The sequence below is a fragment of the Oreochromis aureus genome, linkage group 6 (assembly GCF_013358895.1).
Source record: "Oreochromis aureus strain Israel breed Guangdong linkage group 6, ZZ_aureus, whole genome shotgun sequence".
NCBI lineage: Eukaryota > Metazoa > Chordata > Actinopteri > Cichliformes > Cichlidae > Oreochromis > Oreochromis aureus.
Genome location: NC_052947.1, coordinates 16,524,639 through 16,544,121, shown reverse-complemented (window position 1 = coordinate 16,544,121; position 19,483 = coordinate 16,524,639). Strand labels below are relative to the sequence as shown.

Sequence of the window (19,483 nt, the reverse complement as noted above, 5' to 3'; positions counted from 1 at the left end):
AGGCAAACGTGACCTGACCTGATCGCAGGCAGCAGACACAGCTGACCTGCACACAGAGAGCCGGTCACCTTTCTGACCTGCACACAGGGAGACAATCATTGGGATGAAGTAAGTGTAAATATCAGGATCGTCGAAGACTAACATAGACTTCTTGTTGTACACAGTAATGCTTACAGGCAGAAACTAATAAGGTAACTTCAGTCTGTTGCTGAGAAAGAGCTCAGAAACGTCTAAGGAAAAGGGGTCATTATGCTGAGGGGGCATTAACCTCTGGCTGTCTTGGTTATACCCACTTCAAATGCTAAACTGTGAAGAGTTAATGAAGTACAGACTTCTGTCTGATGTTATCGGCGCTATTATGATTTTGAAAATCTAGGTCCAGTCCAGAGTTTTCCCTGCCTTTCCCCGATCTAGCCTTCAACCCTATGTGACCCTGACACATGATAAGTGAGGAAAGGCTGCCAGGGTGTGGTACAGCTATTAAAGCATTAGTGATCAATGGGTGAGAAATCCAATTTTTCCACGGGGGGAAAAAATCTGTTTTTGTTGTGAGTGAACAATCGATTACATTTTATCTGTCATTTGCAAAGTTTCGGGGCAGATTCAGTGCCAGATTATATTTTAAAAAAAATAGAGAAGTGTGAAGTCACGACCATCTATTTTTAAAAGGTGCTGGTTCTTAAATTTGTTCAATGTATTCTGAGATTTTCTTGACCACTCAAAATTCATTCTGTTATATCCAAACTATAATGTTCACAGGTGTAGGCCTCTACACATTTACAAACCAAGGTATGCAGAAGAGCATCTCGAAATGGCTCAGCAGATGGGTGACGGCAGCAGAAGACCACACTTGGTGCCATTCTTGTCAGCTAAGAAAGGGAAACTGAGGCTACGGTTCAAACAGGTTAACCAAAACCTTGAGTCCCTTAATACCAGCCGAGCGTTATTTAAACACCACAGCCTACCCGAGTGTTGTTGCTGACCATGTCCATCCCTTTATGGCCACAGTGTGCCCATCTTTTTATGGCTGCTTCCAGCAGGATAACGCACCATGTCACAAAGGTCAAATCATCTCAAACTGGTTTATTGAACATGACAGTGAGGTCACTGTACTCAAATGGCCTCCGCAGTCATCGGATCTCAATCCAATAGTGCACATTTGGGATGTGGTTGAACAGGAGACTCACATTATGAATGTCCAGCTGATAAACCTGCAGAATCGGTGTGATGCTTCTTAACATGGTACCAGCAAATTGTACCTAATAAAGTGATCAGTGAGTGTATATCATTGAAATAGCCATTGTGCTCTTGGTCTTACTGAAAAGCAATATGTATGAAATTTTAATGAACAGTAATAACAATAGCAATTTTATTTATATAGCACATTCCATTGCATGTTGACTCACGGTGCTAACAAAGAAGCCAAAATCAGATCAGCAGTGCCTAATGAGTGTAAGCCTGGGTGAATATACACACAGTTGATCTCAGATCAGCAGGCAGCTTGTTCCAGACCACAATAACTGAAAGACCACTTGTATGTGATTCTGGGTTAACAGTTAAAAGATTTGAACCTGATGACCTGCGAGGTCTGTCTGGGATATAGACGCTGAGCAGGTTTGTCAACTAGCACAAGGGATTTTAAAACTAATTCTCTATTGTACCTGGAGTCAATGAGGTGATTTCAATCAGTGGAAAGATAACTGGAATCTGTGTTGTGTAATGATATATATGTATGTATTTCCCTTTTCCAAAAATCTCTGCCCGTGCACATGAAAAATGATAGAAATCCTAAAATGCATTTGCCTTTAATGCTTCTTTTAATGATGTTTGTAGGATAACGGTTTGTCTGCTCATTATTGAGAGACTGAAAACAGAACCATGACCTTTAGACTACTCAAATGCTCGTCTCTCTAAAATCTTTAAAGCCCCTGTCAGTCAGTACACACAGTAACCTGAGGAGCGGGAGAGGAAATGGGAGCACTGGTAACTGGACAGTCAGCTCAAATGCAATGTCTTATTTTCTTTACATGTTTGCACTAACTAATGGGATGCAGAGGATCCTGCATCCATCCATAATAATCTAAAGATGCAGAAAACAGCTTATATTTTTAAAAATCTATAAGAGCAACCATGCAGCAGAAATTCCATAAATTGACAGGTAAAAATTGGCTTTCCTTAACTGTTAAGTGCATTAGGGCTCCAGCATTTTTACAGCAGTGTGCATGACATCAAGTGAAGGTCATTGTAGGCCTTCAACTCTGCTGCAGTTTATCAGGGTACAAAGAATTTGATGTGATGCTGTGCAAGAGCAGCAGGCTCACAGTCTGGGACGTCTCCCAGCAGACTAAACCAAATCATGCACAACAGTTTTTTTTTTTTATCCCTCCTTACTGCACTTTTTGGGGGTTTTTTAATATGAAGATATTTAACATGACGTATACTCCCTATGAAGAGAGAGTATACAGAAATACTTCATTCCAACATCTATTTCTATTTCCATATTGAACATTTGTAAGGATATTTCCCTGTTTATGCCAACAAAACACAAATCTGTGTATTTTTGTTGCTAACAGACACGATCGATGTACAATTTTTATTTTGTAATTCATAAAAGATATAGTATGTACAAAGGTGCAAAGTTTATGGGGGGAAAATACAGCTATGCAAGAGGAGACACAAATTACTGTAATAAAAAGTAAACAAATCCAGCTTCATTGCTGTAGGTGTGCAATTAATTCATGCCAGTGCAACTTAATTTCTACACCCAGGAGCAATTATTAGTATATACAGTTCAGTACATTAGGAAGCAAAGGCAAACAAAAACAGGTGGAAATAAAATTAATAAAGTAAGAGGCTGTAAATAGGGGACAAATACTATGATGATTACTTTTTCCCAACAGGCAGATTCTACAAATATCATGAAGGCAGCAATGAAAATGTACTTTTCCTTTCAGGTTCATTTCCCCTTTATATCTTTCTAGAGCTTTGGCAACAAAGATCGGGTTTCTGGTAACCAGCTGTTTTGGACATAAAAAGAAGTATAGTTCCTCGACTGCAGCGCACTCCGTAAAAATGTCAGTGTTGTCCTCAATATTGAGTTCTCCCTTTGTGAAAATTGCTCACAACTTTCCAAATAGTTGCTCTGTTTGTGCCACATATAGAAAGAGTGCATTCATGCACTGCTGTGTTTTTGGTGCATATACATATATGTGGTTACTGTGACGCTGATGCACTTTGGCATCATCTCCAATGACATGGTTTTAATGATGATGGCCTCCTGTCCCCATTATCCTAGCAGCCCAGGTCTTGCCGTGCTGCTCCGCTATCTTGTGCCAGCAGTTAAAGGGTTTGCATTCATTAAGCTGTCCAAATTCTTCTCACCCAGTTGTCACATTGAAGGTGCTGATATCTTGTTGTTTGCACATTCTCCTGGCAAGACGGTGAGACTGCCTCCATCTCCGACTAGCTAGAGGCAAGGCCACACAAGGGTTTCATCTGATTGTCAGGCTTGAGCTGTTGTCAGCGCACAGTCTGGATTAAACACCGTCATTTGGGTCAACAGCCATGAAATTTGCATGCCCACCCATTGTTCTGTACTGTCATTAGCATACAGCACCATCTGACGCCAGTGCACTGACACCATCCAACCAGGAGTGCTCTCTGTTAGGCTCGCCAATATGTTATTATTTGAATTATCCTTTTATTTACCAAATCCTTACTAGAAAATCAGACTATTCAAATTATACTGCTAGTAAATCAGATTTTTTGTCAGTTTAGTGGATTGCAGGTCTGTCCTTTCATCGTGGAAGAGGGATACTTGTTCAGTTTGCTTTTTCAAAGTTGAATTTAAAGCAGTTTCCCCCCACAGAGTACAGACTGTAGATTATTGGAACAGTGAAAGCAGGCAGCCTCTTAATAAAACAGCATTTCAGTGGTTTTTCTGTCATTTTCTGTGCATTTTGTTATGCTGCACTTGTGTTGTCTTCTAATTGACGATGTTTTAGCTGTTTGAATGTGTTTAGTTTCTCCGTGTGTGTCTTTAGTGGCCGTGCATTTTTGGTGTAAACCACACTAAGACGAGGCTTCATTAAAATGTGCTCCAGTTTTTCATTTGGGGATTTGTGTGCCAAGAATTGTGCCGGCTTTCCTGTTTGCGAGTAGATTTGACTTGACTTTGAGTAAACAAAGCTGGCACTGATAGACAAACCCGAAGCTTTGGCAATAACTTAACATCTATTTGGAAACTTGGAATCAATCTTTGTTCCCAGCTTTCGTAACAACTTGTAACACGGTCACTGCAGTTATGACACCAAAGTACCTGTTCCATTGTTTCACAAGGACTGAGTGAACAAGCAGGAAGACAAAAGGCTGCCAGACGACAGAGAGCCGGGGTGCTGGCTGGGGGCGGGGGGCGGGGGGCGGGCCTGTCAGCTGTGCAAAGCGTGTGGAGGCCATAGAGGGGGAGTGCGTCCATTGTGTGTTGTGCGATTTCAACTGCTTGTTTTTGTTTTATTTGTGAAGCCTGGCCCTCGTCCATTCTTTGCAGCGGGCCGTTCGCTCCCCCAGCAGGAGCTGACATCATGATATGGTTAGGCATCATCACAAATCACAGCTCACACTGTTTGTCTGCTCGAGTTTAATCACGCAAAGAGAGTCACAGCAAGTTTTAGCTGAGTGTCTGAGGACAGATCAGTTGTCCAAGTCAACCAGGCGACTGAAGTCTGTGCTTGTTCTTGATGTTCAAGTCTTTTCTTTCACTGGCTTAAGAGCGCTTGGAGCTTTTGGACTTGTTAATATTTTGGGCCGGTCCTTAAAGCCAGTCTAAATGTAGCACCCTTTCTGATTTATTATTAATTTAAAACTCAGGATATGTTAACTGGCAGCCAGCATCTCTTAGCCTCAGCAATTCTGAAGGGTAATCAGGAGGGGCTCCTTTGAACCTTTGCATTCGGATGTTTGTACAATGTTTCCATTTTACTTGCACAGCTCTTTTTGCATATAGAGAGTGGAGCACTAAGGTACATTTAGACAGCCTGAAGTTATGTGATTATGAGTCTCTTTGTGCAAATATCTCTTGGAAGAGAGGAAGACGGTAAGCCAGACAGCTGTGTAATGTGTGATAGGGCGAAATGTTGCAGGCTGCTGGAGTTTCTCTGAACTGCTCTACAAATGACTTCAATGAGTACTGTGCTGCTTTTGTCTTTAAGTGTGAAATCTCTGCACACCTGAATGAGCGAAATAGACTTCATAAAAACAATTAAGCACAACTCCCACACACTGTCTTTCTCTCTGCTGGTATATTTATTATACTAGTACATGCCTATGTAAATATTAACAGGGTCATTAATCTCATATGATATTCATATAAGTTCAAAACTCTCAAACCTATCATTTGATGATGAGTGAATGAAATCCTACCTGAAAAATCTCAATGCTTGCCCCATCCCAAAAGTGTTATAGATGAAATTTTGCTTCCAGTGGTTTAGATCCATTTGTTCTTTTTGACGAATGATCATTGCAAATCAATACAAATGCGTTCTGTGTGATTTTAAATGCATTAAAGCTGTTCTGGCAGCATGTAGTGGCCTCCTTAATACTTCACTTTGGTTTGTTTTGTTTTTTCGTCTCTCTCTTTTAACTTTCATTTGTCACCCAGCTGTATCACTTTTGGCGTGAGTTAATGATGGGCTTAGATCTCTCATCGCTCATTTCCACGCTGCTTGTGCTGCCTGTTACACGTGTCTGAGATTCACTGCTCTAATCCAGAGGAATTAAACTGTCTCAGGGAGCTGCCTCTGTCTGAGTAAGAGTTCAAACAGTGTTAATAACCAGGCTGGCTTTAGCTCAGACATCCCCCTGACAAACTTAATGGGCATCTGCTTATCAGCAAATTCTTAAGTAAGTAACACTCTAAGTGAGAATTTAAGCAAGGTCTGTGGGTAAATGGGGTTTACATATACGTACGGCGTAATTATAGCTGTCGTTTTCCCTTTTTATGCTTTTTTGCGTGTGTGTTTTGTTCATTGCTGATTTTCTGTTTCAGTTGTTTTTTGTTCTGTAAAAACAAGAGAAGACAATTCTCCCTCCCTGCTTTAAAACCCTTTTGAATGCCTTGAAAATCAAGACCGTTCGCTTGTTATTGTATTTGAATTATCCACACATGTTAAGCCCTTGGCACGTATTTGTGCTGTTGCCGAGCTTAGCCGGGCAGAAAATACAGCAGACAGGACGGAGGACACAGACTGATGGTGAGGGTAAGAGAAGGTCAGACATTTGGGAGGAGGGGGAGTGTCCCATCTTGGAGGGTAAACTTGGTTTACCCTCAAGTCATGTCACCCAGCCAATACCGAACCCTGCAAACAGTTCACTTCACTGATTGGCCAAGACAGGCCCTACAGGACAGTGCTGGCAGTAGACGGCCATTGGCTGTTTATCCTGGCAGTGGCTGACAAGAGCAAAGGCAAACATGGTCAATGTAGTCTGACGTTTATGCTCTCCATTTCTCGATTCCAACATTTTCCTTGTGTTTAAGGAAAGAATCCCATGTGTAAACACACTCAGCATAATGTGATATCAAATGCATTTAAGCTTTAATATTTAGCACTTTTAGATTTCAGTGAGAAATTTCGTATATAAGAAACTTAAAAAAATTCAACAGATAAGTAATGCTGACATCAGGCACTGCAGTAAGATGCTAGAACAGCAGGAGACTCAGGCAGAGGAGGGAGCAGCTGATTGGATTAATATGGCCGGTGTTTTTTACTGATGTCAGTAAATTGCCTGCTTTTCTGTCTCATCTTCAGCCACTCTGTGCAGTGTTTTCATGTGATTATAACACCTGGGTCTTCTTAGAAGTGTGCTTTGGTAACGACATCCCGCTGTGATGTTACAGCATGCACACATCCTCATGTCAGCCTCTGCATCACTGAAGCAAGCTGCTGGTTGACTTTAGTTTAAGCAATTTTGGGTTACTTTTACTTCTAGTGGTCCCTTCTGTTAAACTGTGGAGATGTCCTGTAATTTTACATTTGTACAGCACCACAGAGGACGATCAGTCAGTATGTCACTGAGGTGCAGATTGAATTAAATTCAAGGAGTTTATCAAATGTATTGCATTAACTGTTCAGAAATTAGGACCACTCGGACCACTCCCCCAAATCTGGACATGACCAAACACTGTTTCCTGCTTTGAGATGCTCTTCTAGGCGTTTACTGCAGCCACCTTCAGTTCTTGTGTCTTTGTGAGTCTTTGTGCATTCAGTTTTGTCTTCATGCATGCTGTTTTGGGTTGAGATCAGGTGAATGGCTTTACCATTGAAGAATATCACATTTCTTTGCCTTAAAAGGCTCTTAGGTTGCTTTTGCAGTATGCTTTGGGTCATCATCCATTTGCACCGTCAGATCAGTTTTGCAGCATTTGGCTGAATCTGAGCAGAGAGTATGGCCCTGTGCACGTCACAGTTCATCCTGGTACTTCTATCTAAATCTAGTGCCTTGGTTCCACTGGCAGTTATACATGCTGTAACATTGCCTCTGCCATTTTTCACAGATGATGTGGTATGTTTCAGGTCATGAGCTGTTTCTCTCCCTCTCCATACTTTTCCTTCCCATCATGCTGGTAAAAGTTAATCTTGTTTTCACCTGTACAAAGATTGTTTTTCCAGAACTGTGCTGGGCTTTTTAAATGTTTTTGGACAAAGTCTAATCTGGCCTTAACAACCTTGCAGTAAACCCTCTTTATTTCCATTCATGAAGGCGTTTCTTGATTGTAGGCTTTGAAAGTGATATCCCCTCAAGAGCACTGACTTGGGTAAACTTTGCGAAGGAATTTTTGTTAACCAAGGAAAGAATTCTGCAATCATCCACTTTAGCTGTCTTCTGGGATCTTCCAGGTCTCTGAACTGGCCAGTACATGGCTTCTTTTTAAGCATGTTTTAGATTGTAGATCTGACCACTTCCTATAGTTTTGGCTATCTCTCTGATTGGTTTATTTTGGTTTTTCAGCCTAATGATGGCCTCCTTTACTTGCAGTGATGTCTCTTTGGACCTCATAGTGAGAGTTCCAGTAAAAAACCACCAGACTGACGTTCAGCACTTGGAGTCAACTTCAGGTCTTTCATCTGCTTAGTTTATCATGGCACATTACAAGGGAACAGTTTTTCAGTGAATTGTCCGGTTACTTATAAACCACTGGTAATGGGAGGCAATGTATAAAAATACCAGTAAGTCCTAGAAGTGTATGAATACTTTTGTAAAACCCCTTGATACAAATCTAAAAGCCTGTATTTCAATCACTGTGCTGAAGAAAGTTTTAATGTCCAAACATGTATACACGTAACTCTATGCATGATCATAATGTGTTATGATGGTCTGAAAGTAAAGTCAATGCAGGACTGCCTTAAACTTAAAATGGTTGGAAAAAAAAAAAGAAGTTATTTTGAAGTCTGTGAGGAAAATTAACTGAGTTTTCTCCTGTTTTATGACCCCAGTAAACATTCCTAATCTAATCTAATATGCCATGAACTTCATTTTATAAGTTATGGTCTTATTTATAATACACTAAGTGATAAAGCAAGGTGTTCTTTATGTTGGCGTTGTGTAGTTTCTGCCTCACATCATATAACTATGCACTGTCCCTTGTTCCCCCTGTCTTGCCCCATTCTTCACCTTATGCTGTATTAAAAAAAAAAAAACCCAAAATATTAAAAAACTTTTCTTTAATAGACTTTTCATGGTCTTTTATTTAATATACAGTCAGTCACTTTTTAATAAATTGCAAACTGTGCATTTCTAAACTGCTTTCAAGTTAAAAATGAAAATCAAAACAAAACCAGAACACAACCTCCGTTCATAGACTTTGCTCTTTAACTTAAGTTCTTAACCACTTGACCTCTTCTTTTTATGCCTGTTTAAAATTTATCCATACAGCCACAATTTGTCTCAATTCCCTTGCATTCCCCCCGGGCGTCACAGGGCAGCTGAAAAGTACTTTATCATAGGCCCCAGCAGTGCTAGCCTTGCAGAGAGAGGTGTGCGTAGGGGTGAAAGCAAATGAGTGTGCAGCCACGAGCCTTTTCAACAGTGATGTATAATATTCCAGTCTGCCTTCTTCATAAATAAGCCCACTGCCTCAGAGGGCACATGGGACAAGTAGGTCTTGGGGCATTAAGGCACAGATTTCAATTTTAGATTGAAATTTTTAGGTTATTGTGATGTAATTTATCATCCACTCTCTTTGCAGAAGTGAAAAAAAGGAATCATGTAATGTGAGGCTGTAGTTTTATATTTGTGAAATGTGCTTATTATTTGCATGCATGACATTTAAATGAGAGAGCGAGGCAGCTATTTTACATCCGACGTGCTGCAGTCACACAGCTGTGCTACATAGTAAATGAAAATCACAATTTTATTATAACATAATACAAAAGCTAGCCTTGTGTTTTATTATATTAGCTTGATGCAAGATGTTTATATTAATAAATATCACTCCAGCCACTTTAATGAGTCAGTTTAAAAGTTAAACTCTAAGACAATATTTAAATAATATCACAGGCTTCCAAGGGCACTGACATGTGTATCTTGTTTGCTTATGATATAACACGTGAATTTGTGAGGTAGAACAATTCTTGCAAGGTCATTTTAAGCTGAATGCCCTCAGGTTAAAGGCATGGTACTGGACTGTGCAACAGGTTTGAATATGGTGAGAAAATTCACATGAACTAAGTCTCCACCACAGCGTTTCACAAAATGTCAAACTGTTGTTATAAGCTGCCACTAAAGCCCTCTCGCTGCTGATGTCATCCCAGTTTGTGGCTCCCCTGCCAGAGGACGGTGCTCGCTGCTCACCTCAGCAGTCTGTGCTTTGCTGTCTCACGTTGTCCTTAAACAAATGACACAGCAAAAATGCAGCAAAGTGTCATCGCTCATAACGCTCAAAATAAGGAAACAGTAAGCCATAAGGATCAAGGTCAGAGGTCAAGTGGAAATGTTACCCAATATCCGCATGCAGCAGAAGCGTGAGAGTTCGGAGTCCACCACAGTCCATTTTTGACATGCATGGGACGCTCCCTGGGGGCGGGTGCTAACACCTGTGCTTATACTGTACAGTGTGAGGATCAGCTGCCAAATTCCTGAGTGAGAGCCTGTCTAAAGAATGACATTCACTTCAGCTATGTCAAATCTTCAGTAATCTGCCACAGTTAAGCATGGACACGAATTATGCAGACATTTTCCCCACAGCAGCACTGCTCCTCAGTTTTGCCAGTAAAAGAAGTTGTTAGTTGTCATAAAAGGTTAAAAGAAATTGCATTCACTATAAGAAAGTCATGGATACTGAATTTTTCATTCTGAACTCAGACTGTCTGATTGCAGACACGTCGTGCGTCTCACTTATTGCTAATACACGAGTAACTGAGGTGAATGAATTTATGTCAAACATGACACTTTTTATCATTGTAAGTTTTTACTCCTCCTTCACTTCTGACTTATTTTATGTCAGCTTCCATCTCTGTTTTTTAATTTTTTTAACCCTCTTCAGTGGCCGTTCTGCTTTTCTGGACCACCTGTTCCTCTGTCGGCCATCACACACACAAATACACTTTCCCTGCTGTGTCAACCCCTAATCTCCTCTAGAGGATCCATCTGCCCACAATCTTTAGCCATGCAGTACCCCACCTCTTATTTGCAAAAGTGTGTGTCTGTGTGTGTGTGGACACAACTCATATGACTGCCAGCGAGTGGGCACACATGCATGCAGTGGTGGGAGGGATAATGAACGGATATTTTGCTCCTTTATCTTCCTACTTGTCCACCTACAGCAACAGAGGGATTGTGTGTGTGTGTGTGTGTGTGTGTGTGTGTGTGTGTGTGTGTGTGTATGGGCACGACTCAGTGTAGCTTAAAAGTAGCTTCTGTTTCCGTCTCCAGGGGTGGGTGGTGGTGGGTGTAAAACAAAAAGTGCTCTGAGCTGCAGAGAAAATGACGACCACGGTGTGAGACAGAATAGAAGAAGGAAGAGAAATTACCCTGCGGCACAACCTCGAACTGTACTGCTTCCCTCTCAAGACTCTGCATTAACTCTGCAGTATTCTGGGTGTCAGCAGAGGTTTTGACCTTGCCGTGCTGTCACGCTCAGTGTATTTGTGACACATGCAATTGCACAGTCACAAATTTACCATACTGTAAGCATCATGATTTTAATTGGCCTGTTTTATTTAGCTGATTGCACAGTGTGTACATCTAAAAGCACTGCAGTTAAACGTGTGGCTAAAACCTATTCTGGTTTGTACAATTACTTCTAAACTTAGAGTTAATGAAGTTTCTGGAAATGGCACATTTGGCAGGATGAATTGTGAAATCCAGCTTGTCTTAAAAGGCATCTTGTATCTTTTACTGTAATAAATGTAATAAATCATTACTCAGTACAGTTCTTAACTTCTTCTAGATTTGGATGAGTTCAGTTGATGCAAGACACAAGCATTGTTCAGACAGGGTCACTGCATTCAAAAGAATGCTGTTATTTCTATCTGCCATTTATAATTGGCCTGTAGTTGTGTATATCTGGAAAGTGGCAGCAAGACCCTTACAGAACAGAAAAGGTATTTAATACTCAGGCATAGTGTGAAAAAAGGTGGGTTGCATAGTGGCTTGCAGTGGCGCAGGCTAAAGCAGATTAAATGGTGTGTGTTTAATAATTTCATGTGTGGAAATGAATACTTCAATGAGGATTTAGACCTGATGAATGTGATATCCGCATTTTTCATCACTCCTTAATATTTACTCTTCTGTCTCCAGATCACCTGCCTGCAGGACTTCTTCGGGGATGATGATGTCTTCATAGCGTGCGGACCAGAGAAGTTTCGCTATGCCCAAGACGACTTTGTGCTGGATCACAGTGGTAAGGCTTCCACAGCCTTTACAACCGGTAGGCCTGACTAACACTAACCAAACATATGTCTCTGTGTGTGTCTCTATACTAGCATGGCATTCATAACCCATTATTTGTTCTTCTGCAGCTGCATGAAACACTCCTTCCTTTTGAAAAGTTGACATCAAGATATGCTGTGTGTTTTCCCATGCAATGCCATATCTGATTTATTCTTGATTGGAATTTTGAACATGGAAAACATATCAAATGAGAAAATGTATTATTTTAAGAAATGGATTGTCAAATGTTTTCAGCTGGGGAAAAATCTGGACTGCAGGGAGGCTGATTCAGCACCCGGACTCTTCTACTATGAAGCTATGCTGTTGTAATTAAATTAGCATGCGTTTTAGCATTATCTTGCTTAAATATGCAAGGCCATCTGTGAAAAAGACATCACCTGGATGGGAGTGTTTGTTCGTCTAAAACCTGTATATGACTTTTAACATGTTCAAGATACTAACTCCATAGGCCAGTAGTCAAGCTTTTGAACTGAGTCCTGATAACAAGCCCGATGATTTCGTTCACCTTTAATCCAGAGGATGCAACATCCATGTTTTCAAAAAGAATTTCACATTTCAATTCATTGCACTGCTGAAAAGTTTTCCACTTTGTCCAAGTCCATTTTAAATGAGCTTTGGCTGCTCTTTCACTTTTGACTTCTCCAGCATCCAGAGCATTTTTTCATGAAAATGTGAAATTTCTTACTTTAAATATTTGATATGTTTTCCATGGTCTGTTGTGAATAAAATATGGGGTTCAGCGATTTACAAATCATCACGTCCTGTGTTTTTTTTTAATTTACATGTTATACAGCATCCCAGCTTTTGTCGAACTGGGTTTGTAGCTATATGATAAATTGAAAATGGTGTTACATATTTTAAACACAGGTTGCATTCTTGTTTTTTATTTTATTTCATTTTAACTTTTGAATGGTATGTCAAGTCCATCTGTTTGTAAAAATCCCACTTTAATGTTCTGTACTGTATGTGTTGTACATAACTATGCACGTATTGCATACTTCTGTATTTTATTATGCAGAAATCTTTAGAGGACACTTACAGCATATGACCTGTATAATCAGCGTATGCATTCGCTGTCATAGCTGCACAGAACTTCAGCCAAGACTGAACAACCTCATGGGAAGAAGAGGAAGTTTAATTTAGTTGCAGTCCAAAATACTGACATCCTGTTTGATATTTGTGTTGTTTGGTCAGGTTGGCTTAACAACAGGGAGGCATATCCTGACACACTACACGTTAACTGATGGTGGTTTGCCTGTATGCAGTTATAGTTCAGAGCTTTTGTCCCACTTAGACTGCTGTGCTCCACTTGTAAGAATTAGGTCTTTGAAGGTACATAAAAAGCCACACTGCACTCTGCTGAGAGTACAGAAGATAGGTCCAGGACACACCCTATGACTGAGAAGAGGAAAGTGGGTAATCAGATGTAAGCAGGTTAGCTTTTAAGTCATGAAGCACAAATCAGTTTGGAAACTATATTTGTTGGTCCTGGAAAAAGATTTTGTTTAATATTTTATTTCATAGCTAGAACTGCTTTATTCATCCAGGTTCTGTATCTGCTGATATACATTATGGGTCACACAGCACTCTGATGGTTTGAATGTATGTGTTGGACTGCAATAGAAATGGTGTACAAAATTATTATCTATTACTGCAGTCAGTTATGAAAGGCATGTGTGTATACATACTGATATGCACAAATCAGTAAACCTGTGCAGTTTTTCATGAACAAACAAGTTCTGTCCTGTTCACAGACTCTTGGTAGTATTCTAGGTGACAAAATCCAAAGCATTAATGTAAGAAGCTGAAAGTCAGTCAAGTCCCACACAGTAAAAATTTTTTTAATTGTAATTGTAGTGCATTTTCTAAAGAAACACATTAGTGATATGAATGCTGTGGTGACTTTAACTGCGTTGTTTTCCCAGAATGCAGAGTGCTAAAGTCGTCATACAGCCGCTCTGCTACTCCAAACCGGACGGCTAAAAGCCCTGGAGTTTCACGGCGCAGCAAGTCCCCCGGTGCAGGTAGGAGGCACGTGTTGCACAATCATTTTAAAAATAATAGTCTATAAAAATGTGTGGCGATTCCCACCTCATACGTCTGCATTCCAGGCAAAGTCAGTTCTTGCAAGTTATTACAGCATATAGTATGTATGAAAATATTTTAAAAAACAAACAGTCAAATCGTTTTTCTTTTTTTTTGTTTAAAGCCAACATAAGACTGTAAGTGGATTTAAGATTGGCAGGTTGGGTAATGATTATTTAGCAGCTTAAATGTAAACTGTCCATAGTTTGTGAGCAGTTTGTGTGCTGTGTTGAGAGATGTTACATTAAGCTGAATGCTCTGCATTGTATTTTTTTCTGTTATGTAGCAAGGCGACCTGCCCACTTCTCCACCACACAGTCCCCAGTCAGGTCCCCAGGTGAGGCTTAACATGTTGTGCTGTGAAATCTGTTGTGCTCACGTCTATGGTTATAAAATGTTTCCTGTTAGTTTGACATTTTATATAACTAGCAGTGACCTCAAATCTGCTGTCCCAACGTTTTCAGGGGTAATCTTCATATTTGTACAATAATATTTAACTTTTAAACCATTTTGATAACCACTGGTAGCTTTTACCGCAAAAGTGAAATGTCAAAGAGTAAAACACCTGATGTAGAATCTACCTGTTGAGTCGAAATTTATTAGAGAAAACTAACCTTGAATCCCTCATAAACGATCCAGGATTATCCTCAGTGTTGCTGCCCACAACTGCTTCATGTTTTACTACTCTGTTAGCATCAAGTTTTCTTTGGTTTGATTTTGAAAAAAACAAACAAATAAACAAACATAAAAAAACCTGACTGTAACTAAGGACTAAAGTGTTTTTTGGTAGGTGAATAAACCCCAAGATCTGCTGTGGTACTGTAGGAAGCATATCAATTACGTAAAAATAAATGGATTAAAAAACAGCAAAATACAACAATCTGCAGATTTTTATTGAGACCTCAGGTAGTTTTGTTTTCTTTGCAGACAAGCTGTGTTCAGCTGACCTGTAGCTCTGGGGTTTCCCGCTCTTTCTGGATTTAATAACTCACTCACCAGCCACATCATTAGTTACACTTTGCTAGTACCCTATTGACTTCAGAGCTGCCTTAATTCTTTGTGGCATAGTTTCAATAAGTTGCTGGAAACATTCCTCAGAGATTTTGCTCCAGATTGACATGATAGCATCACATGGTTGCTACAGATTTGTTGGCTGTACCTACATGATGCCAATCTCTCGTTCCACCACATTCCAAAGATGCTGTATTGAATTGAGACTGCGGAGGCCATGTGACTACAGTGACTTCATTGTCGTGTTCAAGAAAACAGCTTGAGATGATTTGAGCGGTGAGACATGGTGCGTTATCCTGCTAGAATCAGTATACTCGAAACAGGAGTACATTGTGGTGATAAAGGGGTGGACATGATCAGCAACAATACTCAGGTATGCTGTGGCATTTAAACAATCCTCAGCTGGTTCTAAGAGACCCAAGGTGTGCCAAGAAAATATCCCCCACACTATTACACACCACCACAAGCACGATCTATTTATACAGGTCAGGATCCATCACTGCATCCAAATGTTACAGCGGAAATCAAGATTCATCAGACCAGGCAACGTTTTTCCAACCTTTTATTGTCCAATTATGGTGAGCCAGAGTGAATTGTAGCCTCACCTTCCTGTTCTTAGCTGTCAGGCGTGGCACCCTGTATAATTCTGAATTACATAATCTGAGTAATTACTGATTTAAAGCTTCACCTTTACTCTATTCTTCAAATTGTCTAGTCTTAGCATCACCCCATACTTGACATTCAAATATGTTTTAATTTTACCTGTGAATGATGGTTAATGATAAACTAATCATTAGCATGCTAACCATAGCATATGAATGGGGAGCCAAATCTAATATGACAAAACATTTACAACCAAATACAAAGACTGCAATTATGTTGGGGAAAAAAACAAACTGAAAATTCAAACTAGGAAGCAAACAAAACATTTTCTAAACATAACAGACTTGACTGTTTTAGCTACTATTAGCTACTTTAGCTTACTAAAACCAAGTCTATGAAATAAAGCAAAGTTTTCTTAACATTCAATCTTCCACTAATTGGTCCTCTAGTGTTAAATGAAAATCAGAGCCAAAAATAGGAACACTGGTTTGTGTTTCTTTCCATTTTTAGCACTGTTAGCTGCTTCCTCTGTAGCTCCTCAGATCTCAGATCAGTTTATTTAAACAAGACACTTTTCCGTACTTTGACCCTCTTTCTCTCCCTTGCTCTTCTGATGCTAATGAGATGCTATGAACTGTACACAACTATCTGTTAGAGAGCCAGCTGCTGCAGAGTGATTTAAAGCCATGAACTGATAACACCGTGTCTGCACAGAAGGCTAAACATGAGTAGCACATTAGCACAGAAACAGGACCTGTTGGGTATTTTTTGCATCTCTTGACTGCTGGAAATGAACAACTGAAGAATGCATCAGAAAGGCAACAGTTCTCATCTATGATAATTCAATTATAATCTCACTGCATAGCTGCTCACTGTACATCACATGCCTCTTGATCCATAGCAGATGAGATACTGAGAAAATAACTTAAACAATGTTGTAATCTACAGGCTAATGTCATGTTGTGTAAACTGCCTTCTTAGGCATTGATTTTGAAGTACCTTTAGGAAGAAACACTTTGAGTTTATAATTAAATTAAAAAGTTAAACTCTGAAATGTGAGTGCAAAGATGCAGCCTGTAGGCAGTGTGAAATGATTTTCCTCAGCTCAGCTGGGTTTATGCAGATGAATGACTGTGAGTTAAAGTTTGACGCATTATGGCTCTGTATTTGTGCCAGCAGCCGATAGAGAGCGAAGCAGAAATAGACTGTTCTTGAGAGAATGAATCACTCAAACAATAGAGGATTTTGTCCCTGCTGTGTGCTCTTGTTTTAAAGAGTGATAAGGTTCATGCGACTGTGTGAAATCTAATGATAATTTTCAGGCAAATTTATAAAAATCTGACTTTTATGATCAATCAATACATTTTTTTAATGTATTGTGTCTACATAAACCAAAGTGAACAGAAATAGAGGCATCAGCCTAGACTGTAATCTGCAGTTCTGCAATCATTCAGCCTTGTTACCTGTAGTGAGAGTGCTTTCACTTATTTTTGTTTGATTTGTGCTCATGTAGAGGTTTGAGTGAAAGAATAATGTTATTTTCTTTGGTGCTAAAAGTGTAGAGGAGTCTCAAAATGACCACACACCTCCCCCTCATGGGGAGAATCTGCAACCTGCTAAAAAAGAATTTGCGAATTTGTGAGTGAGTCACAGGGAGGGCTGTTTGATGATTCACTTTACTACAGTGCATAGTATGCTAGTGTTATACAGTTTGCATTGGATAACCACGGGTTATCTTTGAGCACTGGTATCACTGGCAGTTTTAACACATCTCAAAAGTATATATTGCTGCAAACATGTTTATTAAGTCTCTGCCTGACTTATTGATGGATTCTCCTCAAAGCTGTGCATTACTCCTAAACTACAACTACTACGCTCTGAATGATGAACTCATAATCCCAATGACTCTTGCCCTGTTTTTCTTCTCTCTGCACAGTAAATGGTATTTCAACCCACAAGTCCACCAAGTCCTCTACTCCATCCCCTACCAGCCCTCGAACCACCCCCAGTTTTAAGGTAAGACTGTGTATCCAATGCATTTTATACAGTAAAAAGACACCCACAGCTTGCTGCTGCACCGGAACCCACCAAATCTCAGCGATTCTCTTTATACAGTGTACTGTATATATATGCATGGGCTCACACTGACAGTCAGTCGAGACACACACAATACTGCAAAAGAATTTCCTTAACACTGACAGACTTTGTTAAAGTTTAGTTTATAATGCTGCAGAATTTCAGGGCTCGTGTCACATTTGTGTTGACACCGACTCCTTCACTTTGTCTTATTTGGGACCAAACAAGCGCCTTTAGTAAAACTGTGTAGATAAGATACAGATAAGCACAAAAACTGCTTTAAAGGTAAAGAAATATTTACATCCAGTATATAATTTTATATATTTTTACAGCACGAACTCAAAAAGTTGGTGTTGCCTTGCAAAATGTAAATAATGCTAAAACACAAACCTCATAAACCCGTATTATCATTATAATAATAAAAAATGAGATCACTTTAAATCTCAAAAAAAGTTGGGATAAGCCGTCTTCTTCTAACAGCAGCCGTAAACATCTGTGATCTGAGGAGACCAGCTGCTGGACTTTTAGGAGAGGAACGTTTACTTACAGGATTGTAGCTGCTCGACAGTCCCGGTCGTCTTTGTTTTATTTTTTTCATTTCATGATGCACTAATTTTGAATTCATGAAAGGTCTGGACTGCACAGGCCAGTTCAAACCTGGGCTCTTCTATTATGAAGCCATCTTGTTGTAATAGATGACATTTTCTTGCTGAAATTTTCAAGCCCTTCCCTGAAAAAGACATTGGATGGTGTCTCCTTTGCATGATAGAGCTTTAACTTGTGTTTGTGGATGGCACTTTGAACAGTTTCTCAGATGCTTTTTTTCATTGCCAGTCATGTGACTTACAGTACCTGTGCAAATTAACCTAATTAGTTACAAAATGTTGCTTCCAGCCTTTTGTCGCCTCTGATCAAACTTTTTTCCAGACATGTTTATGCCATCAAATTCAAAATGAGTCACTATTTTTCATGAAATAGCAAAAAGTCTTCGTTTTTTTGCTTTCTTCGTTATACTGAGAATACGATATCAGTTTATGGGATTTTAAAATCATTGCATTCTGCTTTTATTTAAATTTTACCTAAAAATGTTTCAGCTGCATTTGCTAACATATAGCCTTCTTTCCTGCATTTTTCTGGCTCACTGGTACCCGTTAACCAGTGGATTAGCTTGAAAACACTGATTTCAGTGTAGCTCTGTCTCCTCTGAGATTTTAAATCCAAATTAGTGCTGCTAGTGGTGTTATTGCAAAGATAGGGATAAGGCAAGGATGCACAACCTACATACCCTGAAATAGAATAAATCAGCGTCAAATGAATTTATCAAGCCACTGACTGTCAGTCATGTTGTATGACTCGCAGGCTAAGTCGTAGCTCCCTGATGTGTTTTCACTAGATTTTAAGATAATCTGCTTTATTGATGGATTCTCCTGTAAGCTCTGTGTTAGTCCCAGACTGTCATTTCATAATGATCCAGCCAGCTGGCTAACCTCCTCCACCTTTGCGCAGTTCCTCTGTAAGCCCAGAGTTATCCATCCACATTAGTTTGGCACCACTAAGACAGTCAGATAAAGTCATTTATCAAAGTAAAAAGCTTTTTTATGTATCTACCTATAAAAGGGACCTTGAAGCTGTCCCACCTTCAACTTTGCTTCAGAGGGCTACCTAAAAATAGATCCTCACTGTAAGGTAATGCACATTATGGCTCAGTGCGGTACGTAAGCACTGCTGTGCATGATGGGGAGTGAACTTTTTCTGATCTTTA

At 39.7% G+C, this 19,483-nt stretch overlaps 1 protein-coding gene across 6 annotated transcripts in view; it reads left to right on the top strand.

The window, feature by feature from the left end:
• dclk2a (doublecortin-like kinase 2a) overlaps positions 1-19,483 on the top strand; it is a 45,170-nt gene that overhangs the window by 12,713 nt on the left and 12,974 nt on the right. For 5 of the 6 annotated variants that reach the window (XR_005613454.1, XM_031752185.2, XM_031752184.2 and 2 more), the window contains exons 3-6: positions 11,794-11,923; positions 13,872-13,970; positions 14,318-14,368; positions 17,582-17,661. Coding sequence is in view for 5 of the 6 variants with exons in the window: in XM_031752185.2 (XP_031608045.1) it covers positions 11,794-11,923; positions 13,872-13,970; positions 14,318-14,368; positions 17,582-17,661 (360 nt within the window). In the remaining variant the exon portion in view is untranslated. The remainder of the gene's footprint in view (positions 1-11,793; positions 11,924-13,871; positions 13,971-14,317; positions 14,369-17,581; positions 17,662-19,483) is intronic. The other variant, XM_031752186.2, reaches the window with a different exon arrangement.